Below are 27,777 nucleotides of genomic sequence, written 5' to 3' on the forward strand. Positions count from 1 at the left end.
TTGGGATCCATATCTATTCCTAGTGGCATCTCAAGACCTGAGCAAGACGGAAACCATGGGATAAATATGAAGTACAAGAATTTACACAAGGTTGTGGCAGACAGGGCTGAGTGAGGTGGTAGCAAATCCGTAAGGGCTGCAAATATTTCTTCCTCTAGTCTTGAGTAAGGGTTGCTCTAAGCAGTAGGAAAGTATGAAAATAGGTGCTACGGTGAAGAGACTGACAGAATCTGGCAGGATCCTTACACAGCAGGAGAAGATCGACAGAAATTTTGTTTGTCTGAGTTATAACTAATCAATGTAAAGCATTTAGCAAGTGTCAGGCTCAAGTTTGGGACTCAGGATTTCCTTTTCTCATCTTTCAGTTCATAACTTACAGTAATTTCACTGAAATTTAACATTTGGTTGAAGGGAATCATAAATTAACTAACAATCATTAGGCCCAAACTAAATTGGTTTTGTCTGTAAGGAGCACAAAAATAAACCAACTTCATCTCTGAATATAAAAGAAATTTCAAACCAGAGTTATAATTTAAACAATTTTTGACTTAAAGCCAAAACACTTTTCCTATTTAATTTGGGTGAGGTTGGAGATCAATTTTTGTTCCTCCAGATCCACTTTTTTACATCCTTAATGTATTAGTTTGGAAAATAAAAGGTATATAAGTTCCATAGGCCTGTCTATATCTTTGCAATTTAAGGATCAAAATATGTAAATTCTATCTTGAAATTATTGAATATTTTAATCTTCTCATCTGAGGCCTTCAGGATATGATTGTACAGGTGTGCACTGGATGCCTAACAAGATCCAAAATGCAAATCCCCCTCAGTAAGCCAATTTTTATTCAAAGAAGTACAACTAGTAATTAAACCACATATTTTTTTCTCACCATCATTAGGTGGGAGAGGTAAGAATACTGGGCAAGAATAAGACACCTGCATGTTACATTGTAAGATATTCTCATATTCCCCTGTTGAGCATGTTGTGAATAACAGCTTTTGATATATTTCTCCAGCCATATTCAAGGAAAAATTGTTGTCTTCATCAGCAGAGGCAAAAGAAATCTTTTTCTCTTTCTCCCTTTGCCCAGATCTCATATATCTGTGGCTGCTATAGAAAGCTATTACTGGAACTCATATCTAATAAGTTTTCTTCTCCATCACAAAATAAGCCCCTAATACCCAGTATTCCAAGGTGTTTGTTTTAGATATTGTTCTCCATGATCTCTTTCTTCTTTTTTTTTTTTTATCCTGTAAAAGGGTCAAGGTTTTATTTTCTCTCCAGACACCTTCTAACTTCAAAGTTTCTGAATTTAATATAATTCCTCCACTGTCAAGCAACAGCCACCAAGATACACAACAATCCACTCTTGTTTCACTTTTGCTCTCTTGTGAAGCTGAACAGGTCCTGGTTCCTGCTGTAGCTGACAAGTACCAGTGTCAGGTACGTGCCTCAGACTGTGCAGAACTTGATAATGCATCATTTATGTTATTGTCCTGTCAGGGTTATGGATTCCAAAAGGTAAGAAGCCCTGTATGACACACATCTACATTTTTCCTCACTCCCTTTAGTGAAATACGGGAAGAAACATGTATTAAAAGCAGAAATGTTAGCTGAATTACACCCCATCACAAGAGTTTTATATATCAAACAAAAAAAGATTCATACTCTTAATTATGCAGAGTGAAATGCAATAGTAAACTCAAAGAATTTTTTTTATCTTAATGCTTAAATGTTAAGCTAGATACAAAAAAGACACATAAATAAATGATAAGTTGTTGATTACTTTGAAAGCTAATTTGAAATTTGTGTGCTGTGCTGCTGACAGTGAGTGTCCTGAATTGGCCCAAGAGACACAACTTAATGTAGAAAACACGATGAGAGCGTGTAGATTCACCTGATAGTGAGATGGGGGGGTTGGAGTGGGTTCAAAGTGCCAAAGTGGTGTTGTCCACATGAAAATAAAGCCATTGCATAATCGGTTACAACATGTTTGTGAGATTTCTAACAATGGAACAGCAAGGGAGAAAATTACTCAAAATTCAGCCATTAAACCCAGCTTGGACTTGAGAAATGCACACAAAATAATATGATCCTGATTTTCTCATGTTGAGTATTTCATTGTAGCATAAAACTGTGTTTAGCTGGTTCTCCACTCTCTGCTTCCATTTCTACCAAACATTGCATTTGTATGGATGGACGCTCACACTTCACCACTGATTCCCCAGCATCTTTTAAGGTACTTGAAAATGGTATAGCAAGTGGCAGAGCATGGTTTTTATGGTCTGGCTTTAGAATTATAACTATTCTTCATGCAGTTTGTGGTTTCCCTGCTCCAAAAAAAGAGCTCCTACGCTGATTCAGTCCTTTTCTTCCTGTGTTATCATGTCCCCTTCAGTCTGTCCTGGTGCCCTCGCTCAGGTGCTGGTATTTATGGGCTCTTGGCAGGCTCACAGATCCTTTCCATGCCACCCAGCAGGATAAGCATTGTCTTCAACAGCTAAAGGCATGGCAGGCAGGGAACAGCACAGCCCTTCTTTCTGCAGCCTGTGGACATATCAGGTGTTACTGAGGGTTAACACACCAAGCAATGGGATGTGAAGCTGGCATCTGAATCCCTGTTGGCATTACAACTCTCTGCTGTTTGATTAAAAAATCAGGATTAGTCATTTCACTTGGGAGACCTCACTCCCCTCCAAGGAAATTGCTGTGCTCTGGAAGTCTCCATGAGTATTGGCTTATGAGGCCCGTCTGGGGATACAGATATTTGGCTTAAGTAGGAAAGGTTTTTGTGCATTGCATGGAAAAGACAGAGGAACAAACTGTCACAGCCCTTTCCCTCCACAGCTATTTCACAGAGCCATGCAGGCACTGAAATCAGCTGCTCTTTGGAAAAACCTTGGACAAATGGGGAATATTTGATGAACAGCAATGCATGCTGTTCACTAGCTCCTCTCCTGGAGGAACTGGTAAATGAGTGGGGTAACCAAAAGCAGTGCCTGAGAGTTTAAGCACAAAAGCAGCATCCAGGAGAAGATCAGGACCTTGCCCCAAAGGCATTGCCATTTCCACATTCTCCCTTGAATGATCTTATCCCTGGTAGCCTGGCTCCATCTGTACTCCAGCCTTAGCGGGGTGAGTGTTTCCAAAAATTAGGAAGGCAATTTTACTTCTGCCTTGAATTGCCATAATTAAGATGCTCTTTGCATCTGATGCCTCTCTGTGTGCCGAACACGGATCACGTGTCCTGGATCATCATCCTGCTCCTTCCCCTGCCACATACCACCCACCTCTGCCCACGCTGGCTGCCTTCTGCACTGTGCAGGGAAGAGCAGCATATGCTTCATAATCAGAAGCATCTCCCCTCCAAAACTCAGGATGTTTGGGTGGCCAGCTGCAGTTCAGAAGATTACAGACAGAAATGCAGCTCATGTGTGGGATGTGAGGGTGGGGAGAACAACACATGCCAAAACCTCCTGGATTCGGGTGTGCTCCTGGCGGGTTTTGTTGCTGGGTCAGAACTGCTGCCCCAGCTTCTTGGCTGCTCCATGCACTCATTCCCCCAGGGAATAATGTGATGGGACTGCATCTTTAGGAAGCTTAGATGAGCCCTGAACCTGGGGGTTTCACGTTGTTTTGCCCAAGTCCTTGGAGAGGAGCACCCGCCTCTTCCTGAGGTGGTAATAAGGAATGCAGGTCCCGGGAAGTGGGATCGTGGTGCCGAATGCCAGGGCTGACATCCCATAACCCTGGGAAGGAGGTCAGTGTGTCTTTTGAATCTGAATTTCAGGCTCTAGGGTGCCAGGATTTTGTTAAATAGATCTCATTCTTTATGCGCCAGACCAGATCGTGCACTTTGAACGTATCACTCAAGCTGCTGACAACAGGGTTCAGCGAGCTGAACCTGCAGGATCAAACTCTGCCTTGTATGTAAAGTTTGAGCTCAGGCAACAGGCTGGGCTTTAAAGGGAGGAAATCTCATATTTATTCATGATTTAATTAAGAGAGACCAGACTTCTCAGCCTGTTTTGAATATACATGAAAACAAATATCTAGATAAGGCTATCATTCCTTTTATCAACCCTGTGCTTCTGAACAAAACAGCAATTTCAAATATTCTAGATAGAGTGATTTAATCCATCACTGGGGCTTGACCCTTCTTTTCCCATATAGGGGTTTAGAGCGCAGTGTTACAGGTTTGAATCCTGAACACTAAACAAAAGATACATGAAAAGCAAAAAATCCCCCACTAAATTTTTTTAGAGCCTTGTTTGAACACAAACCTCCCCATGCTCTGGGTTTTATTCATTAAAATAAAGCACACAAAATAACTCTCACCTGCTATTATTAATCATAAGGATTTCCTCAGGAAAACAAATATACCTGGGCTTTCAGAACAAATCAATTCAGAGAAAGGGAATATTTGGTCTGCCATGGAAGCCCAGAAGAGTGTAAAAACAAACATCTTTGCTGCTGCTAGTTTGCAGCTGACTCTGCGATGGACTGTTGGTGATGTGTGATGCTAAGCAGCAATTGTTTAATCACTTCTGTTCCCCTGGGCTGAGACTAAAAATGATGCCTCCTGTCTACAAGCAGGTAGAAATAATTTGATCACATCCTTTATGGCTACAGTGGAGATGGAGCCGTATGAAGTATCAGCAACATGTTTCACAAAGAACCTAAATATTGAGCAGAAGTGAGAGTGTGTTGATCATGACATCTAAGTGGCATAAGTGATCTGCTATGAAACATATCACCCTCTCCAACAGAAAAGGGAATAGCTTTGCCTAAAGCTGTATATTTTTTCTGGTTTCCTTTTTCTGCTGCGGAGTTAACTCTTGGTGCTCATGTCCCCACTTTCTCTATGAAAGGTGTGGATTATCCTGAAGGACACAGGTAATTGTGTGAAAGCTTTTCAAGTGTGGGTATTTCTGGAATCGTTTATTAGACTTGATGCTGCTTTGCTGTAGTTGAGAGCTCTATTGTGAACTTCTACCAGGGAAAGCAAAATTTAATACAGACAGACTTGCCAGGAAGAGAGCATGACATTGTCTCACTCAACAAGATCTCAACCGTAGCCTCCTCGCAATCCACAAACAAAGAGCGACCATTCCTCTACACCTGGACTTTTACAGCATACCTGTATCTTGTAATACAGTAACAATTCCTATTATTAATGTTCAAGTACTAACTCCTGCAGAAAAACATTAATTCCAGCAAACTCAAGATATTCCCTCGGTCAAACCGTGATGTAACTCTGTGTAAACCAGGAAATTATGTGAACGAGAAACTTGACCTAATAGGTAGAGCAAACACTTAAACCTCCAGCACAGAGAGTAATAGCCCAGCTCCACAGATGTCAATGGGAATTTTACTATTGACTTCCATAGGGCCAGCATCTCACCCATATCTGCATAGATGATTAATAGCTCCCTTGCCTTTCAATATCCTCTCTGGCTAACAATAAATTATCTCTGCCAGTGATTACTTTTAAGATATATCTCATAAAAATGCTTGTGAAAAGCAAATAGTTTTGCCTTTGGGACAGACTATATTAAAGTAAGTATTGGATATTTTTGAAATCTTCCCCAGATGGATTGTCATAGGGTACTACAAGATCTTCCTGCCTTCATTTCAAATAACCCCAGCCTGCTTATTTGGGATATTATTATTTGGGACAATTGTCCTGCTACAGTGTCATCCTTGTAGATTTTTCTTTTCAAAAGGAAGGAATTAAGCTTTCTATCAAAGTGTATTTAATATGAGTGTTTGTTAAAGGGTTTTTTCTCCTTCCTAGTTTATGGGTTTGCAGAGATATGTTTGTTTACTTTGAGAAATTACATAAATGCCATTCTTAGCTTTCGTCTTCCAATTTTTTTATTTAGTTTTGCATACACTTGTACCCCTAAGAAACAGTGTTCAGTACAAGTGGTGAGAATCTCCTAGTTTATTTTCATAGTCTAAAAGTATTGGCCAAGTGCCAGCTTAAGGATGTACACTGCTACCAAGACAAAGCCTGACTGATAAAGAAGTAAATAAGGTCTGATTTCGAAAGTTGCAGGAGCCTTTCATTCAATAATCTTCTGGTGGGCCAAGGGCTATTTAATGCCTCTTTCCATCAGATAAGTAATTTCCACTCCCACTCCTGCCTCTCCTTTCCTTTTTTTGTTGACTTGAATAAGCTTTTAAGATCAGCTGGAGAAGGCTTCCTCCAGGACCAGTATTCCCAACCGGTCCAGCCAGCAGAGACTTCCCCTTCTGTTCATTTCTTCGTTTTCCATTTCTGTCTTTCCTTGCTCTCTGTTTCATTTACTCTCTCTTCAATCCCCTGCATTCTCATTCAGAGGAAGGGCACCAGGTTACTGGTTTACATAAGGCTACTGCATGTTTTAAGATAGACAGGGTGTAAACTGCAATGCAAGCGATGTCTTCTTGGCTCACATGTGATACTGCAGAACTTCTCCTTGGGGACTCCTGTAGTGACTTCCACTTTCTCTGCTGAGAAAATAATAATAATTTACTGCTACCCTTTGTTTCTAATCGCTTAGTTATTTATCCATGAAAGAATTTCCTCCCTCATGCTGCTTCAATTTTCTTTTAAGACTTCTAAGACAGAATCCTTGAAAGCCATTTGGAAAAGAACAAGCAGATGTTGAACTGTGTCCCTCTCGCATGGAGAAGAGGAACTGAGCCCCATTTTTCTACATGAGTAGAGAAAATCTGTCACGTTGTCATCGAGGAAAAGGAGTGGAAAACAACAGGTTCATATTCACATTCTCATGATTAGAGCTGAAAGTGAAGTTCCAGTACCTCAGTCCCTCACAGGCACAGACACACACGTGTGTTTTGACATCATCTGGTCTCCTTTGCTGCTGTTCTGGTATTGAATAAAAAATTTTGAAACCCTTGAAGCTATTTTGCACACGTAACTGGCATTGGATATTACCTAATATCAAGTGCCCTTTGATTTCTGTGTGAGTGCACAGCCTGCTGCTGCTCTCTCTTTAGATGAGCTGCTAAGGTTATTGAAGTGAGTACCCAGCTGAACCAGGAACACCAGAACAAGGGATTGGTTTAACATAAAGGCCTTTTGTCTCTCTACTCTTCTTTTCCACCAGCACTATCTGTATTTTCATTCCAGGTAAAGAACATGGCAGAATCTGTACTGCTCAGAGGAGGAGGATACCCATCCTTTAGAGCAGGGAGAAAGAGGGGAAGGGGATCAAATCAGTGTTTCAAATCAGAATCACATTTTTCAAGAAGAATAATCTAAAGCCCCAAGTAGTGATTCTAAAACTATTATCAGAGAAGACTTACGGAGCAACTTGCTCAAGGAAACTTCTCCTAGATCTACTCAGAGCTTGGGAAGAGAAATAGTCTTCTGAGTGTCCCACTAGCTCAGCCACCTCCAAGTGAGCAAAAGTCTTTCCTATGAGGGAAGGCAAAGAGCAAATGAGCTGGACTTCAAACCAAGGAGAGTCGAAGTCATTCTGTGGGAATAGTCACTCTTCAGTTTTAGATCAGGGATTAAATCTAATGTACAAAGCCATGTTATTCTCATTGGTGTACTTGCACTGATAGCAGACCTGTCTACTTCTGCTATAAGGAAGACATATAAAGATGAATGTGAGCTTTGTTTAGAGGTTGATTTTGGCTTTTCCCACAGCATCATTCACTGCATTTTCTCATTTCCAGCTCTCCTTCTCCTCCATGTAGCAATTTCTGAGTTTCATTGTTATTCCATCTACTGACATGGAATGGAAGAGTAAATGCTGTGATTCCCTAACAGCATTAGCCAAATAAGCCTGAGAGAATTAACCCCTCAGAGGGTTTCTGTTCCATATTGAAGCAGATCTAACATATTTCTTGATGACTGTGCCTCTTGAACTTTTATTTACATCACAGTTGATATTTTTTCTCAGTACTTTGCTCTTTTTGTCACCTTCCTTCTTCATGCAACATAAGGTGCTCCAAAGGTAGGTGGGTACATGACGAGGAGGTATTTGACCCCTCCTAAGGTCACATGTGGGAAGTTTCATTACCTACAAAGCACAATGTTTACTCTAACATCAACCAGCAGATAAAAGGACCATATTTTAGTGCCCTCACAAAGAGGAGTGGAAGGCAGTTATAAAAAAAGATATTATCAGAAGTTTAAAATTCCTACTTTTCAAGTATGCCTCATAATTAACTTGCTGATTTTTTATTTATAATGGAATTTATGAATTTATATAAATTCTTTTATTTTGAGAATTATATAATTTCAAGTTACAATATGCTTTTTCAGTTTCTATTCTTATAAAAATTTGAATTCTTTGCTAATTCTGTTGGAAACGTAAGTATTCTGCTTTTTAAAATATGCTTTATCTATGAGAGAAAAAAATTTGTCAATTTAAGTAGCCACATTTAAATAAGTTACATTTAGAACTAACTGCAGCCTTAACCCTACTAAACACAAACAGCTTTTAAAAAATAAAATTTAATTTAAATACTGACTGGCATTAAAGTTATGTCAACCCCTGTAATGTACCTTTGTGATATATATCTTGATTTGGAGGAGGGGAACATTGTTTATTTTTTAAGGTTTTAGGCTCCATTTCCCTAAGACTGAAAGATTTTTGGGTTTATGCCTACTTTCAAACGATGATTTGAGCAGTAGCCTATGGGGGGCACTCAAGGACTGCAAAAAGATCCCTCTCCTCCCGAAGTTGTCAGACTGTGCTGCGCTGGGATGGGGCAGACCCTGGGGCACATTTTCACATTACCTTTTATATAAAGAACAAAAGTGAGCAAAACAAACTAAATCTTCCTTTTTTTTTTTTTTTTTTTTTTTTTTTTTTTATTGCAGCCTCACTATTCCCCGACGAAAGACAAAGTGATACTAAAAGGTGCATTTAAATGACATTCAGAGGATGATTATGCTAAAAGCGTAAAAGCGCCGCGCAGACTGTGGGGCTTGTCTGCATTTTTAAATTCTAAACAAGATACCTCGTCCACGATGTTTCAATGGTAGAGACAGTTATTATTCGCCTATTGAGTTTTTGGGATTGTTTTAAACTTTAATGACATTCACGTGCTCTGTTCTTGGCTTTACGGAGTGAAACAATTATTTATGCAATTTGTTACAATTTTTTTTTTCTTTTTCCTGCCTCAAAGGAAAATTTTGCCTACTGTTATAGTGGTGGCTGTTTGCCACAGCAGTCATTTGGACAGCTACCGTAAAGCCTTTATCTGATGGCAAAAATCTTGTACCAGATGTTCCTTTATTTGATCTGTTTTATGATTAATCAGATTTAGCTCAAAACCAGAATGAAAATCCCGCTATGGCACCTGGCTGCCACCGCATAATAATTTGCTTTGAAGTGGAGGGGAAGGCTCATTTAGTCTTTGAAATGCTGTGGTGCAGACCCATAAGTTTTCATTCTGATATATTTTGGAGGAAGGGACTGTAAAAGTGAATATAATAGCTGCCAGCAGGATAATTTTCCAAACATCTCAAACTGGTAAATACTATTAATTTCTCCTAAAGGAACTGCTAAAGGAAGTTTGGATAGTAAACAGTTCTGCACACAAGCTCTCACACCTGTCCAGGAGGCACTGATGCCACTCCAATAGGGCTAGGATAGAGTCTGGGATGATGCACCACCATCCCAGTAATTCCAGCTAGACCCCATCCAAGTAATAAAATTCCATTTCTCTGTAGAATCAAAATGTGCCAGAAGGAAAGTGTTTGTACAGGTATGTGTCTAAAGTTTATCAAGAGGGGGAAATCTTAGGCTTTTAGAAGACTGATGAGTCAAGCAATGTGGAGGTATGTTTGGGATGGAAAGGAAGCACTTCCCTTGGGAAAAGCAACTAAAATATAAATGTGAAGTGGCATCACTGCTTTGCTCCAAATCAAGATATTTTAGGCAGGTGGAGCTGATACACAACAGAGGGTGGCAACAGCACTTTATTAATAATAAATGGATCTATTACAATTGATTTTATTGTTGTAAGGACAAATGATTTATGTATTTCCAGGGCATGTCAAATAATCATCAGCTTCCCAGGTTTGTCAGTGCAGGCACACCAATTTGCATGGCATACCATCTTTTCTTCATGATCTGCTGCACAACTGTGAATACACCATTGATAAATATCATAACAGGATCCATTTGCAATACTTATTAAGTATCTCTGATTTCAGCACCACCAGGTGTAAGCCTTAAAAAACCTTTGTTTTTTAGATATTACCTCTGTGCTTCTGGCAAATGGCAAATATATGCTCCTCGAGAGCAGTAAAATATGGAAACCTAATAGGAGATTGTGGAAATGGATAATGACTTCTGTGGAATGACATTATGCATTATGCATTATTATTATTTTAATCATTTGCTATCACTGAGAAAGATCCCACTAGGTTATTCCTGATACCGTGTTTAGGAAATAAAAGAGGCAGCTAAAGCTGTACACTTTACTTCACAACACTTACAAGATGAAATTGAAAATTTCATAAATAGATTGCACTGAGATCTAATAAAAAAAGAGACGAGTTCTCTCAGGCAATTTTCATGTAGGTTTCTGAATAGGTGCTGTGTGAATGCTATAAACTATGGAATTAATCCAAAGTTACTAATGGTAGGACTGGTTCCCTCTGCCACCCCTTGGTAGTACTGTACAGGCACTTAGGTGTCCAAATCTCAATCATTTCAGTAACTGGACCTTCAGGACTAATGATGTAGAATAAATTCATAATTACCTATAAGGATGTGCTCATGGGTATTTGTCAGATGAACTCAAGGTGTCCACTGTCTTGGAAAATCACATTTATTAAGCAAAGGCAATTTTCTTATGGTTCTTGAAATTATGGGGTATATTCATTTTGGAAGAAACTGGAGAAAGAAGTACTTTGAACTGACTGATATGCACCATGATCTGGACAAAAATTTTACCATGGGAGTTTGAAACAGATTGAATCCAATATTTTTCTCTCTTTTTTCTACTTTTCATACTTTTTCTGAGCACTGGCCACTCATTGGAAATGAATTTGATCTCTCCTTGCATGTGGGTGTAGCATGACTTAGTACAACAGGATGGCAGGTAAATAAGTTGGCCTATCTTATAAAAGTACCTTAATTTATGAGGTAATAAAATAATTTGGAAGTTTCTTTTGAAAGAGATGCTTTTTTTTTTTCCCCCTGAAAATTGTCCTTTAAACAGACTTCAGAAGGTGATGAGTTCTTTTCTGTTCTAATAACTTTTATGAGCCTATTTTTATGAGAAACAAACCTTGCAATCAGCATTAAGATTTCCCATTTATGCCTTCACTAAAGCATATTCAGTTAACTACAAAATGTCACTTGTCCAGAGCAGATGTTTGGGTATCACAAGCTGGTGTTGAGCTGCCCTTTAGCAGACTTGCATCAGTTCACTGCATTTCACCTGACCCAGAGTATGGTCCAGCACCACCTCTCAAGCATTTCGCAAGAAAAGTAATATAACAGAATTTCTTTAGGAAGACGGAGATTAGAACAGATCAAGGTTAAGGATTCCAGGTTTAGGATTTTTGGGTTTTCTTGTCTCATTTATTGTTGCACTTGTGAGGCAGGTCTTCACACTGACCTGTTTTTATGTGGTTTTTAATACCTCCCAATTTATGTATTAAAGCCTCACCAAACCACCTCGAATGCCAGGCAGCAATTTCCACCCGTGACACTTGGTATGCAAATATACACATTACAAGTCATGGAGAACTTTTCCTACAGCTGTTGAAGATGCACGTTCAGAAAGTCTTTAATAATGAAACCACTGTTGCACTGCAGTAATGAAAAATTCCTTCAGGGATGTTTTCCCCGGCAGGGACAGAGTGTAATGCAAACCCCTGAATTCAGAAAGGGTGGGTGTTTTTGTTCTTTTTTTAATCTTTGGTCTTTCTTCCCTTCTCGATTCTCTCAAACACTTTCTCCCTTCTTTCTGCTCCTGTGTCAGCTGCTGCCTGGCAACTTTTCTCTGTCTGGTGGGACAGGGCAGGGCACCCGACTGCCTTTGGACTGGCTGCCAACACCATTCCCTAGCAACCCAGTGGGGCACTCGTGATGCTCCCCAAAGGGCCGCACACATCGCCAGCAACCTTCACACCTACTGCCCCTGTCACATCAGTCAGTGGGCTAATCATCAAGGTGACCATCCCTACCCACACACCTACTTGAAGGCCATGGCTGATACACAATAAATAACAGCACAACCCAATTTTTAGTGATGCAATCAAGGTAGTTTCATAGTGACTAATGCCAGAATCACCTTTTGCTGATAATTAATATTCCTGTGTTGTGTTATACCAGCAAGTACAAATGATTGGTTCTACTTTGTTTAATTTATCTCAATAAGAGATTTCATAATATTCTATAGCTTGATGAATTAATTTATTTAACTTGTCAGAGTTAATAACTCTGATTGGAAGGAAGAAGTTATAAAGTACCATAGGTGCAAACAGATCTCTAGCAGCAGTTTTAACTTTGAATTTACTTCTGACAAGAATTTCACTCCAGTCTCCTATATAATTAAGTTTTTTTCTAGTTGTAACAAGGAAAAGAGATTCCCTCAATTCCTTTCTGTCTCTCTCCTCTCTGTCTGCTCTCTGTTCAACTCCCCAGTGCTTCTGGTTTGGTTCTGTCAAATGGGACTGACTGGAGACTTCAATAAACATTTGACAAACTAGTCTGGTTCCTGCTCTGTGTATCTGCCACCCGTCCTGCGTTTCTCAGCGTTCGGCCACCACGCAGAAATCTGAACACAGTTGTGTGCCTGCAAACAACAGCAGGGAGGCTGGAAATGAAGAAACTGCTACCAGCAAAAATCGTCATTCCTTTTTTTTCCTCAAGTCTGAGGTTTAGGAAAAGCATGTCATACAGCAGGTGGTTGCTTAAGGCATCTGAATTATAATATGGGTATAGACGCTGCTTGGACTCCAGTGACTTCAGCAAATGTTTTTAGGTTTATTCATAGAAGATATACATTGAAACTTACATACAGGTCTTGGTGCAGCCTTTTTTTTATGTGGAAAGGAGATATGAGAGTGCCAGTTACTTCTATGCATTTTCGCTGTATTGTTGAGGTTGTCCCATCCCATCATATAGAGATGTCCCATCCTTCCATCACTTCATAGCGAGCAATATTTAAAGGAAATGATGCTGAGGGGAATGATTTATCAAAGGTCAACTTTTATTTGTTCAGCAGCCTGTATTTGAAAACCAGGTTTCTATGAGAATTATCACCTCATGGCATTATCTTAAAGCCAGCTACATTTTTAGGCAGCAATTTGACAAATGATTACTTACAGGTAATTGGGGTTTTAGTCATAATTCTGGCTGCATACTCTGTATCGACACTTTATGTCCTGTAAACAAGGAGGCCATTGACTTTTATTATGAATATTATTTAAATATTTTAATGAGTTTATGTGCATATGTGATCAGCAGTATTGAAAGCAAGACCAATCAATTCTTCAAAGCCTCCCATAAATGTTCATGTTTAAAATGGGCACTAAATGGCACTGTATCATTAAAGGAAATTATTCAAGGAGGGTAGTGAGGACTGTGGCTAAATAAGTATGGAATAAGAATGAAAAGGAGCAAATTAGATGGTTGAAAAGCAAGATTTTAGTTGAGGAGCTTTTGTGAGGAGGCACGAAAGGGCAGCACGCCAATTAACAGATAATGTTTGGGGGAAAAGCATGACCACTTGTAACCTTGTAGACTTTGAGACTTTTGCAGAAGATGGAAGAAGTCGAAAGAAGGCTGGTCTGTAAAGACAGTTCTGTATCCTGAGAATTCTGGGACAGCATGTTCGCTGTGAATATGTGCCTTTATACCACGTGACAGTCCTGGCATGTGGGAAATGTCACTGATTTAAGCAGGAGTTCCTTAAAACTTGGAATTCCCTTGTTTTCCTTCACACATTTTCTCACTTGGCTCTACCATCTACATATTTTCCCACTTGAAATGCAAAAGGTTGCTCAAATAAAATCACAGTTAATGCCTAAGAGCCGTGTAGGTAGCTTGGAGGGGTTGCGGGAGGACACAGAGCAATCTCATCCATAAACAACGGTAGAACGATGTTCCAATGTGACATCCAGCATGACTTCATTTTGGTTATAAAAACAACTGATTTCCAAGACACTGCCAGATTTTCTAGCCTTAATTCAGATCTGTTTCTGTATTAGCAAAGGTTTTCTACTCTGGGATCCATAATTCTGCTCAGTTATGACTGTATAAATACTGATTGACTGAAGGGGAATTACACAGGCTTTAAAGGCAGTAGCTAAATGCAGAATTTGATCCAACTGCATTTTTTCTCTTTGGCTGTAAATTGTTTGCAGTAATAAAGTGACCTGCACCCTTCTATGAGTCCCACCAGTCCCCGACCTCAGAGGTGACCCTGAGACCCAGGTTGGGCTCTTTGGTTCTTGGGCAAACAGGGCCCTTCCCGCAGCTTAACAGAATTAATGAAATATTTGACATTTATCCTAGGTTGTGTATTGTTCTGTCCTTTAGCATCACTTCATCTTTCTGGCCCTGGAAGCTTCTTGGCTGTGCTGCTTCATATAAAAGATATTTAGGTTCTGTGCTGTGGGTATAAACAGGGAGGTGAAAGAGCTGAGGTTTTACCCTCGGAATGCGAAGGTCTCAGCCGTCAATTTTAGTGCCTGGCTGTCTCTGGAGAAAACTAATAACTCAGGACGATGCAAAAGTTTTAACACCTTTCTCCTGTTAAAGGGCCTGGTTTAAAAAAAAAAAATAAATGTGAGAAGATGTGATAAGCAAACTGTATTTATGTTATGAGATAATTTCAAGCTAATACTCTTACGTAAAGTCACAAAAGCCAAAGCAGTGAACAAGTATTGGCTGGGAGCTCAGACCTACCTCAAGACAACTAAGAGCACTTATAGTACATTGAGTAATCATTGGTGTTTTGAGATGGCACTGTGTTATTAAAGTAGTATGAAAAAAAAAAATGCCCCATTCAAGGCCGAGTTGGATGGGGCTTGGAGCAGCCTGGTCTAGTGGAAAGTGTCCCTGCCCATGGCAGGGAAGTGGAACAAGATGGTCTTTAAGGTCTCTTCCAACTCAAACCTTTCCATGATTCTATGAAGCATCACTAACCAAAGTCAAGTTTGGCAGAGCAGCTTTGGACATTAGCTTTTCATCCACAGCCCAAAGACATGCATCCCCTTCCCTCAGCACCACCATCCCTGCAGCTTTACATGGCACATGGGTTTGTGGGGTTTCTTTTTTTCTTTAATCTTTTTTTTTTTCTTTTTGCTGACTCACCCACCCCAGCCTCCCGCGAGTTTGCCTTTGCCAACTTAAAACAAAAGAATCACCTCAGATTCTTAAGAGAAAACCCACAGCCCCAAGCGAGGCAGGAAGGGACAGGGACAGGGGCTGATGGGCGCATCCGGTGAGGCGGCTTCGCGCCTGGCGCTCAGCGCACTGGGCAGTGCGGGACAGCGTGCGGGGCTGTGCGGGGCGGTGCAGGGAGATGCGCGGGGCGGTGCGAGGCGGTGCGGGGCTGTGCAGGGTAGTGCGGGGCAGTGCGTGGCTGTGCGGGGCAGTGCAGAACAGTGTGCGGGGCGGTACATGGGGCGGTGTGCGCAGCTGTGCGGGACAGTGCGGGGTGGTGCTGGGCAGTGCAGAGCGGTGAGCGGGGCGGTGCGTGGCTGTGCGGGGCAGTGCAGGGCGGTGCGTGACTGTGCGGGGCAGTGCGCGGGGCGGTGCGTGGCTGCACGGGGGCAGTGCAGGGCGGTACGCGGGGCAGTGCAGGGCGGTACGCAGGGCCGTGCGGGGCGGTGCGCGGGGCGGTGCGGGGCGGTGCGCGGGGCGGAGCGCGGCTCTGCCGGCCGCCGGCGCCCCGCGCTGCCCGCTCGCTGCGTGCGGCGAGCCCAGCCGCGCTCCGCGCTCCTAAGTGCCGGCGGTGCCCGCGGCTCCTCCCGCACAGGCTCCGCCGCTCCGCACCCGCGGCCGACAGGCTCGGCTCCTGCCTCTCCTGCCTTGCTCCCGCCGCGATGTCCGCGCTGCTCCTGGCGCTGGCGATGCTCTGGGGATTACCGCCCGTCGCGGAGGCGCTGACAGCGGCAGCCCGCGGAGGTAAGGGCGCGTCCGCGGAGTCCCGCGGTGCCGGCTTCTCCCGGGGAATAAGTTTTGCTCCTCGGCGCCTTGCGCGGGGGCGGCCGCGGCTGCGGAGCGCTCCCCTCTTCCCATCCCCTCTTTCCGCGCTGCCCTCCACGCGCTCCCCTTGCCGCGGTCCCTGTTCGTGCTCCCTCTCCGCGCTCCCGCACGACTGGGCTGCGGGGCGAGCCCTCGGCGACGACGAGTGTATGGAGGCGAGCAGCGGGATGATGTCCCGCAGTGATCTGGGTTGCCTCACCACGCACTTCCCGCGGGGTGCGTTCCTGGGAACCGCCGCCGCTGCTGCGGAGCGTCCCGGTCCCGGTCGGGGCTCCCCGAGCCGGTCCCGTGGCCAGGCGGCGATGGTGCCGCAGGAGCGGCGAGCGCCCTGCGCTTCCCCGAGCCTTCCAAAAGTTCCCTCCTCAGTTTTCCCCGAGTTGCCGCTCGCTCGGTCCCTGAACTTGGATTTGGGCAGCGGGGCTCGGGGGAGCCGGCGCGGGGGCTCGGGGGTCCCGCAGCCGCGGGGTGGGCGATCGCGAAACTTCCAGCTCTGCTCCGCTCCTCAGAAGTCTCTAATCCAGGAGGGTGGCGGTCCTCCCGCCGGAGCGGGGCTCGGGGGTTCGTGTCGCTTATTATACAGTCACCAGACCTCTCTTATTTTCCTGGGAGATGTTTGAATTGGGTATTTTCTAAGTACAGCCCAAGTCCCCGTTCTGTGCGGCTCAGGTGCGGGAACAGCAACGTGCTGCTCTGACTCAGGTTTTCTTACCGCTGTAGAAAACACTGCCTGTCAGAAAACTGTCTGTCGGCTTGCTGTAGCCCTTCAGCTTCAAAACTGCGTGTTCTCATGAATGAGATGCCCTGGGTGGTGTTGTACCCCGTCTGAGAGGATTTAGCTGGATTTCAGTAGAAATGTAACTCTGTAAAGGCTTGAATTCTCACTGTTAGACATTCAGCTCCTCTCCATCACGCACACACTACCTCCTAAATTGTTTACTAACTGCTTACAACTCGTTCGGGTGAGTGCGGGTGTGTCTGGATAGTCGGTCTGGGGTATAGATTTCTGCTTCACCCGAAATACCAAACCTCTCCGGTCCCTTTCTCATGTATCTGTCAGAATTACACAGGTGATTCATGCTGTAAAAATGAGAAATAACTACCTATCAAAGAGAAAAGTCTTGCTGCTGCATCACAAACTTGTCTGTTTAAAACGCTGCATCACAAGGTGCAAGGATACTGCAAGGAAATGAGGATAGTATTCCATGGAAAGGCTCTTAGGAAATCTTTTCAGTTTTCTGAAGGGTACATATGCTTTTGCTTTGGTTCACAAAGATTCGTGGTCGTGGTGGTGCTTGTTTGATGGAAAATATTTCAAGAACTTTCCATGGTATTTGCAAAATGGTCAGATTAGATTTCAGCAGCTCTAGTGTGCATCTGATCTTATGAATAAAAATCAAACTTCCAAACGTTTTGTGGAATTGTTCTGGAAACTGATTTGTTGCTCTGTCTTCCTTGATAGAGATAAGTAAGTGCCAATTATACATGAATATTAATTTCTGGTATTTAAATTTTGCTTCATTTTCCCTTTGGTGTCCTTTTTTTTTTCCCCATAGTTACCTTGCTCTGATTTAGTGTTTCGCAAGAAAAAAAAAAAAAGTGCTGTCAGCCTATATTAAAATCAATCCTGTCTTAAAAGGCAGCATCCTTGTAAATCATACCAGCCCAAAAAGTGGGATAAATCAAATTTACTTAGAATCAACTAACTCATCATATCATAATGTCATGTCTTATCAAAACCGAGTGCTGCACAAATTAAGACTTAAAAGGCATTTTGTTTAAAAAAAATGTCAAGTGGTCTCAACCTAAAAGGGATTCAGGATGAGGCATCCAGAAAGGGAATTACATTTGCACATCAGATAAACTTTATGATACAGTGCAAAAATTATTGACCATACCAAGCTGATTTTCCTTTACAGGAGGAAATTCTGAGTCTCTGGAGCATGCTCAGCTTAATATATGTGAAAGGCATTGAAATTTGGAATGCACTGAGGCTCGCCATTGGTAATAAGAGAATTGGGAAAATGTCATGGGTTGTGTTAATAGCAGTGTTGTGGTAGCCATGGTAATATAAAATACTAGTGAGGTGCTGTAGGGAGAGGTAACACCTTCTGTTATACCAATGGATAACATCAGGGGGGAAAAGAAGAGGTGGTGGGGGGAACCCCACCGAAGTTTGAATTATCGAAACCTTTTCTCTGCATTTGAAATACAATTAAATTCTTCCAGTCTTATCAGGTCTGTTCTCAGCCAGGTTACAGCTCCTCTAATTTTATGTATAAAAAAACATTGTGAAGAGAAAATGACATGGAGATGGGGAGCTGGAAATGAGATGGGAAAAGGAAGTGAGGAGTGTGATAGGATAAGGGATAAGTCCTGCAGCTGAGGTTGTGCCACTTTAAGCCATAAAGAGGTATGATTTCCTCTCCTTGTGCTTCAGTCCTTCTTTTCCTGAGGAAACTGATGGACCCAGATTCCTTGCAACAGTTGCAACTCCGTCACAGGATAACTGCAAAAAATGGATTTCAGAAGTCTGGGAGAAACCTTGCTAACGGCTCAGGAAGCTGAGAACACATTTGTTACCTGCTCTCCCTACAGACGTGCAGGGAAACTTCACAGGTCCCGCCGGTACTCTGTGGTTGTGGTGGGCGTGTTTCCCTCTCACAGCTCTCCCCAGCCTTGGAGCTTCACCCTGGCTCCGTGCCTAGTCTCCTGCACCCCTTTTCTCTCATCCTTGTTTGGTTTTTGTGTCTCTGCTGCTGCGAGCAGTGTTACATGGATCCACTGTACTAATTGGCATGATTACCTAGAGGCGATCCAAATTACATAGATGTCCCAGATAATAGGAGCTTGATTGGATAATCTCCACAAGCGGGTGGTGTTGTCAGTGAGATGTGTATCCACACCAGTATTAATGGGTGGCATTGCTCCTTATGAATCGACTTGCTGTCTGTGGTGGGACTGCTGCCTTGTTTGTGTCTGGTTTTGGTGTCACATCATCCCTGTCAGCAGCACTGAGCTGCCCTCTCGCTATGGAGTCTTTCACGTGAGGTTTTAGTGTTTTGGAGCTAAAAAAACCTGCAGGTGCTGGTGTGGTGAAACAGCTCGTCAGCAAAGTCTTGCAAGAGATGCTCCTGCAAAGGGAGACTTTACACAGGATGGGAAAATGTTGCCATATAACTTAAAACTGAAGTTCCCTGGGTGATATAACTGGGTTTTGTTATAATTTAAAAGCTGTTTTAAAGAAGGAAAGACAAATCTTTGTGAATGCTACTCCTCTTCAGAGTCACAAACGCTTCCAAAACTTCTGTCTTCATTCCACTTAGCAGGGAATTTACTGGCTTTGCAGTGTCTTTTGACCATATTTAAGTGAAAGCTGGAAGCAAATTACTTTGAAGTCGAGTTTTCAGGCTTAAGGTTAGGCTGATGTGAGTTTGGCTTACTCACCCCTGTAGCAGAAACACAAAACAAGTAAAATAAATTTGTCTCCTTGGGATAACTGCTGATGGCCTTCATTCCCTGGTGAGGTGTCACAGCAGGTGACACTTGACTACATCAGGAGGCTTTACAACTACCTCGTTATTAGTAGCTTTATTCTGGAACCCGGGTGTACCAGCACTGCTGCACTTCACCAGACTGAGATCTAGCTTGGCCATCTGTTGGAAAGTATTCTTAAAAACCCTAAAAAAGCTGTTTCTGTGCTGTACAACAGAGGTGTGTGTTCCCATAACTAAGTTGGTTATGTCCTGAACCTAGGATAATAAGTATTAGTGTCTTACATGCAAAAGAGATGCCTCCATGGTCACAATGACTTTGCTGTTTATTTATTTACCCTAAAGAACAATATTACGTAAGAACTTGCCTGTCATTGGACAGGTAAAATTACAGAGGTGGGTGAAAATATATGTAGAGGAATTTGGGACACTACATGGAAGCATGTGTGATAAGAGTTAATGAGAGACAGAAATTGTGGGAGATGTCCACAAGTGCAGTTTCAGTGGCTGGTTGGTTTTGTAGGTGCTCAGTGGTGTGTGTACGTCCTCACACTAACCCCTGACACTTCTGGAGCCTTAGGAAACTCTTTGTGTGGGTTTCTGTGAACAGACATGCATGTTTTCTCTTACCTGGGTTGTTCTTTCAAGTTCAGAGGTCTTGAAGAGCTGTAGTTTAATAAAAAAGAAAGCGGTAGAGACACACAAAGTATTTAAAGGGTAAGATGCATTTCAAAGTTCAAAAGTAGGTGTTTGATGTGAAAAGACTATATGTAAACTTGTTCTGAAGCAAGCCTTTTACTAATTTATCATAGAGCTTCTGCTGATGCTCTGGCATGTTGAAGTAGCTGTCCTCCAAAGACTGGGAGAGCAGCTCTTACTTCACACAGTGCTACTTGTGAAGTGTTCAGTGACTGCTGCTATGTAAATCTGAGCATATGCCATACCTTTGAGGTTCATATGGACCCCGATCCTTCTGCATTTGAAGTGGCAAAACTCACATTGACTTCAGTCTGCAGATTGGAGACACGTGTGTTCCTCTAGCACCTTCTTAACAGGTCTTTTTATTTGCAGTTGAAGAAAATAGGCTTCTCTTCACTGCATTGGCTCTAAGGACGTATGTCATTTTAGCTCATAAATATAGAATTATGGCTTTCTTTAGAAATGCTGGTAATTTAGATAATAGAACATTGTTTTTGTTACAGTAGCATATTTGGAATCCCAGCATGTTGTTGCTTCTTCCTAGTTTTTATGTATTAATCTGTTGTTTAATAGTCTTGTTCTTCAAATGCAATTAAAAATTTTTGCTTAGAGAACTCATTTTAATTGCACTTACTCAAAACATTCTTAATGATGAACAGTGAAGATGAAAATAGCAGAACTTGGCTACTTTTATGCAAGTCATCCAGACTATTGAGTCTGTATTTAATGTCAGTTTGGGCTAAGTGTAGACATTGCAGAACTAGGTCTTATATTTGTAAGTGCAATTAGGAACTAATTGGTGGTTTTTTTAAATATAATTACTCAAATAATGACTTTGCACCTTCTGTCCAACCCACTAGTTTGTTTTTTAATTAAACAAGTTGATTTTTTTTCCCCTCTTAAATTATATCTATTGAAGAGATGAAAATATTTGTAAATTTATTCCAGCTAACAAGTCAGTTCTTGACCATAATGGGAAAACTTCCCAAGATGTATCAAAACATAGTGCTGTAAAGTGGTAAAAACCTTCCTTTTTAGGCAGTTGGTGAAGTGAAATAACCAGGACTTGTCCCTGTAAAATCAGCTGCCCAGCCCAGTCTTGGTCCTGCTGACAGGGCACCTTCCCCTCGTGTGTGAGAGGATGCTCCAGAGCCTCTGCAGGCTGAGGAAGGGCTGTTTCCCGTGGGTGCCAGGCTGTGTGAGAGCAGGATTGGACCTCACTAATGGAATTCCAATAAAATTCAGTCAGTGCCTTTTAATTAGATTTAATGGGAACTGGGAAGGATCATTAGAGACAAACACATGCTTTTGCCAGTAATATGTTCACTATATTATTAATCTGATTTAATTTGCAAGATCCTCATAGCAGGAATAAAATTTTTCTCTGTACCTGGAAAGTGTTATATGGGACTATTCTATTTTGTTATTATCTATGTCATTGCTTCGCAAGCAGTATGTAAATATAGAATTGAAATTGGGCTCTCTGTGTGGTGTTTATGAACCCTACCAATCCGAGGGTGGAGCTGGATGCTGGGGAGAAGGCCGTATGTCTCTTTAGCAACCACATTTTTATTGACCATTTTGCAATAAATTGCAGTGGTGTATTAATAACAAAACACTGAAATATGTAGAGTGTGCTGCTAAGTAATAGGGCTTTTTAAAGATGATGTAATGCCAGTGTGGAAGTGAGGCACGCCTGGAGATTTTTATTTCCATTCATGTCAGAAATACAGTCTCATTCTCTGAGGCGGAAAAACAGATTAGAGTGTTACGAGTTCTGGACATGGTACGTTGAATCCCGAAATGCGCTTTCCAAACCTGCCGGATGTCCCTAAACACCTCTCCTGCTGCTTCCTGCTGAGTGATGGGGCCTTCCAGAGGAGCCAAACTGTTGGAACTCAGCTTTGCTTCAGGAACAAGAATGTACCTATTTCCTTTCCTTGGTAATGTCAATGTGTTTTGGACTATCTATTGCCTGATTGTCGGTAGGACATCCCTTGCTAACTTTTGGGCATGGCACTGTTGAACAAATGTGCTTCCAGTGCAGTAGGATAAGTGCTAGAAGATATAAAAGTTAAGCTTTCAGAATAATATCTGTAATTCCTCAAAGTTTTCACTACCACAGAGCTCTGTTTTTAATAGCAGTTAATAAGATTCACTATTGTCTTCCCTTGGATGAGCAAAGAGAACGAAAAGGTGCAGTTGGGGTTTTTTCAGTGATATATTGGAGTGGGAATAGACCCATGTACAAGACAAATGCTGATGCAATGCTCTGCAAAGGCAGTATTTTTATGTCTAGGAGGCTGTTCTGTGAACACGTACACAAACCCCACAGAAATACCCATGTGGCTTTCATATAATGCTTTATGATTTTAATTTACTTACCTGCAAACTAGTGAAAATATCTTGTCAGCCATTTTTAAAATACAATTCTGATATTGGCAAATAGTTTGGGCTGCTCATGAGGTTCTCAGAGGCTGTGATACGGTGTAGAACACTTGGGTTTCCAGCTCCCTTTACATTCAGGAAGGTCTTTTTCATCAAACATGGTTCTTCTGAATAATTCTAAGGCACTGGAAGTACCAAAAGCGTACCATTTCTGATATGTCCATTTTCAGTGTTTTTTTTTTTTTTTGAGAAATGCTGTAGTGTTGTTTAATCATAAAAATACAAGTGTAAAAAAATTACAGTAATACAAGAATATAATGAAAAATAGCAGTAAAGCAGTAATTTTCTAGATGATAGTTAGGTTTCCACAAAACACCTGCCTCTTTTTGCTTGCAAATACTGTGAAGATAAAAGAGGAGAGAGCAAAGTAAGTTCATTGCCAGTTGGATGCTCTTTTGCATCTGCAAACACACACTGATTTGCTCAAAGTATATTGATATTTGTGTAAAACTGTGTGCTTATGAAATGAAGGTGTGTCATTTGCCAATGAGACTCTTTCTTCTCTGGAGGAGAACAGTTTTTATTTGTGTTTTGCTGCGATAAACAAATACACTTCAGGTCTGAATCTAGACCGCTGAACTCAATGGATTCTTTGTTTTGTCCTTGCTGGTTATAGAATCAGGTTGCATGTAAATGTAAGGGAACTTTAGACCATTTTATTAAAATTTCACTGGTAACTCTTAATTAGAGGACCGTTAATTAAATTATATTTTCTGTATTGTCTCATGACTTTTATGCAAGAAATATCTATTTCTTGCAATGTTTTTATGTCAATATTTCATTCAATTTTGCCTGGGTTTCTTAAACTGAACCCACTTTTATATTTCTCATGTCTAATTTTAAAACATGTGGATCAAATGCGGGATTACTTCTCCCTTATGAGTTTGTAGTAATCCTCTAGAAGAGGACTTATTACATAAGTTGTTTCTAGTGAAGTTAAATTGATAATTTCTCATGTAAAATTTTGGTTTTTGCAAAGAGACCACCTTCCCATGAAGTCAGAGAACCAGAGGAAATTCCAGACAGCTCAATATGGCAAGATGTGTATGTTTTATTGCCTGGAAGTCATTAGGTTAGTTAAACCTGGTTCTGTGTAATACAGATGAAGTAATACACTGCATGTCTTCTGGATAAAGCACTACACTTTTCACGATGAAAAATGTATCTTGGTTTTGGAGATGTGGAAGGAATATAAAGGTGGTACCTTTTCATGCAGCACATTGGTTCTCTATGAATGTTTGCAGACTTACCCAGGGATGAGCAGGCTTGACTTTCTTTTGAAACCTATCTTAAAATAGCTGTTTTTCCAGCAGTATTTAATAAAGTATAACTTAGGAGTGGGTCAAGCCTGTGTGTTCTCCATTGCTGGTACTCATGTACCTCCTGGAGGGAAACTGTCCTGACCTCCGAGATCATCAGGAACACTCAATTTAAAACCAAGGCTTATTTTGTGTGACTGTATTGAAGTTGGTTTTTTTGAGGGATGTTTGCAGGCAGTGGTAGTTAAGGACTGGAAGCAGTGGAGGAAGGCTGCAAAATGGAATTTGTTCCTCTGGGGGCCACATTCTAAGCCAAGTGTTTTATTTTTACATTTAGATTACAGACAGAATGGTTCCTTCGTAGTAGTGTCTTATAGTAAGTAGTCTTAGGCAGAGCACTTGAGACTGCAGCATTAAATCATGTGCAAGGGAGATGAAGCAAGTCGAGACTGTGGAAGCATGAAAACCAAAGCACCGTCCCAATCCTGCAGCTTGTTGGGTTGAATTGCTGTTATGCCTTTGGCAGAAACAAAGCAAGGCTGTGTGGGACCAAGAAAGGTGTTTTGCAGGCAGTGTCTTGGAGCCTTACCAGAGCTGCAGCAGGTGATGCTCTAGGGCTGCTGTAAGCCACTTCTGTGGGAATATGTTGTGTGTGTATACATATCTATATAAAACCTTGGATATACAGGGAGAGCCATGAAAGGTATATTGCTAAGCACAGCAAAGCCACGCGTACCAGGGCTTTTTTGAGCAGACAAAATCTTATGCCCTGACCCAAGTGGCCCATTATCACACTTCTGCAAATTGGAGCAAGCTGTTCAGGTCAGTGTGTATGTACAGACCCTTCTGAATGAATTCCTTGGCTTGCACTTGCTGTGTTACATTTCTTTCTCTGAGTTTCCCTTGACTGTGACTTGAACAGAGTTGACAGTATACAATATTACCTATTTACTCTGTAGATTATACTCCTCTGGAGAATTGGTGTCAGCTAATCTGCCACTTCTGCGTTTTCAGAGACCTGTGAACTGCATCTCCAGTAATATCACAGGAGAGTGCTAGACCAAGGTTTCTATAATTTTCTTATTTATTTCCCTCAGATTTCCAGGCATGCATGTCCAGGTCTCTAGCCTTTGCCACTTACTTTGTCCTGTGAATAGTTTCCTTTCTGTGCAGAAATTCTCTCTGTCAATATCCAATTTTGGCGACTCTTAGGGCGGTAAGAAGTTTGAAGCAGATGGTTGTCAACAGATGATGACAAAATTCTGAAATACTGCTCTGATACAAACTGTGAGGCTCAGTATTTAAAGCACATTCAAGTGTATAAAACCTGCTTGTATTTCTAATGCCATTACTACCTTAGCTGTGGAATATTTTTACATTTTTGGAACAATTCATATGTTTCTTCTCTTTTTTTTTTTTCTTGAAAACAGCAGAACTCCGTATACCAATTAGTGGTGTTCAGTAATGAGTATATGAACCATGTTATGATTTTATGTCAGAGTTGTTAAATGCTCCTCGATGAAACCACGCTGATTTACATTAATTGGTGGCCTGTCTTCTCCCGGTGGTGTCACACTGTGTCAAAAGTGCCTCACAAAAAGATGTAAAATAACTAAACTCACAGTGATTGCCATTCTGCTGTTGACTGGTGCTCCAAAGACTATCAGTAAAAAGCTTCAAAATTCAGGAGAACTTAATAAGTGGCTGTGAGTCTTGGGAGCGTAACTAAAAGCATTTGCATAAAATGAGCGCTGAGGAGCTGGTAGGTGGGGCACAACTCAGATCCTTCTTCTGCTAATCCAGCAACTCAAAGTAATTTAAGTGCATTAAAGGCTGTTTATGTGTCTATGGAAAGCATGATGCAAATATGCAGATTTAAGAGTGTGTCTTCCACAAGTTTATATATCTTAATGAGAAATGTCACAGTGCAATACATCAACAGTCTGCTTCGCCCCACGGTAGCCAGTTTTTTCTAAAGATAGCACAGCATGTCCTTGGTGTGGTCCTAGGAGTAAATTAACATAGCAGAGTGCTTGCTCTTGGAGTCAGCTGATGACTCTGCTGCTGATTTTGGGGAGGAAATACCTGTTTGCTGAGGGTGATCATCTCCAAATGGTTACCACTGCCCAGTTGTGAATGCCTACAACTAGTTTAAAAAAAAAGCTCTGTGTTTCATTCCATTTGCTGTCCTGTTCTATGCTGAGTGGAAAAGTTGCCCCAGCAGAGTGGAAATCTTTGAATGCTTGTATGTCATCGGACACCTCAGAAGCGTAAGCTGGTCATGGGCTTTGTGTTCATGGACAGGCAGGGTAGTAACTCTACTGGTTTGCATCTGATTTCTCATTGTGAATTCTTATTTTACCTCAAGTAGGATGTCTCTCTCAATTTTTCCTTTTTTTTTTTTTTTTATTTCTGTATCAAATTTACAAAATCTCATGCCTGGGAATATCCTTTACAGCTTCAGGTGACTGGGTGCTGCAGAGCTCATCACAGAGTAGCAGCTTTTGATGATACAGGTGCCTGTTGAATGGAGAGAAATGCAGCTGCAGGGAAACAAACAAATTAGGAGTGAATGGGGAAGGGTTACTTGTTAAATGACAGGATTATTTCATTTGATAGGGAGCAAGAAAGGCTGTGTCCAGTACCAAAAAACCCTGACAGCTTCCAAAGTGATGCTGAACCAAAAAGAGCTTCTATTTCTGAACATGTGAATAGATAAGCAGCACCATTTGCTATGTACAAGTATTGTCTTCTATAAGCCATGGGGAAATCAACAACTCTTCTTTCTTTCTTTCCTGAAAATACAGGAGCCTTCTTGAAGCACTTGCTTTTGGGAATCAGTGTATTAGGGAAGAGTTCATGGGTGATCCGGACCTAATTTTCATAGAAATGAGTGGTAGCCCACGGTGGGAGTTCAGGTCTGCATGGGTGTGTTTTATATTCACCTCCCTTATTCTATACTTAAAGAATTCTTTTTTTTTTCCTCCAATGAAAAATAAGTGAAGGTTTAAAGTAACTCATCCCAAAAGAAATCACTGCCACTGTAAGGAGGAAAAAAAGGAAGTCAGCAGTAGTGCAGTGATGTTTTAATAACACAAAGTAATCCCCCCATACTTCAATAATAAAGCTATGTGGGCTGCAGTCAGCTTTCCTGTTGGCGCCTTCCTATTGACACCTTTCTGTCAAAAAAGATGAAGTGAAAAGTAAAATCTAACTCTGTTTTCTCTTATGTTAAATGTATTCTTGCAAAGCTTTGGTGGAATACAAAGCTTGTGGACTTTGCAGACAGTGTTTGCATTTGGGACTTGTGGGAAAATTTATGTGAACTTTGTGCTGTGGAAATCGTTGCCCTTTAAAGCAATTGGTTGTATTTAACATAAGTACATACCTCAAAACTGTATTTGGTGGAGTGGTCTGATCTTTAGAGCTCCTTTGGTTTTAAGAGCAGGAGTGTATAATTATTGGTATAAACTGAGTTTTCGAAATTGGCCAGTTCAGATGTATAGATAGACTTACCATATTATTTCTGAGAAATCTGTTAGTGTTTAAAACCAATAGACGGAACCCAAACCCTGGCAGAGTAAGCCAAAGTGCTTTGCAGTTGTGGGCTGAAACTGTCTAATAACATAGTCCAAAAGCTCATTAATATTGATCTTCTTAATTCTCTCAAT

At 41.5% G+C, this 27,777-nt stretch overlaps 1 protein-coding gene across 1 annotated transcript in view; it reads left to right on the forward strand.

Annotated features, from left to right (window-relative positions):
- The first annotated feature begins 15,958 nt into the window (after window positions 1–15,958).
- LRP1B (LDL receptor related protein 1B) overlaps window positions 15,959–27,777 on the forward strand; it is a 672,863-nt gene continuing 661,044 nt past the window's right edge. The window contains exon 1 of the mRNA XM_027656245.1: window positions 15,959–16,128. Within this exon, the coding sequence (XP_027512046.1) occupies window positions 16,047–16,128 (82 nt within the window). The 5' untranslated portion in view covers window positions 15,959–16,046. The remainder of the gene's footprint in view (window positions 16,129–27,777) is intronic.

This window comes from Corapipo altera, unplaced genomic scaffold (assembly GCF_003945725.1).
Source record: "Corapipo altera isolate COAL_440 unplaced genomic scaffold, ASM394572v1 68, whole genome shotgun sequence".
NCBI lineage: Eukaryota > Metazoa > Chordata > Aves > Passeriformes > Pipridae > Corapipo > Corapipo altera.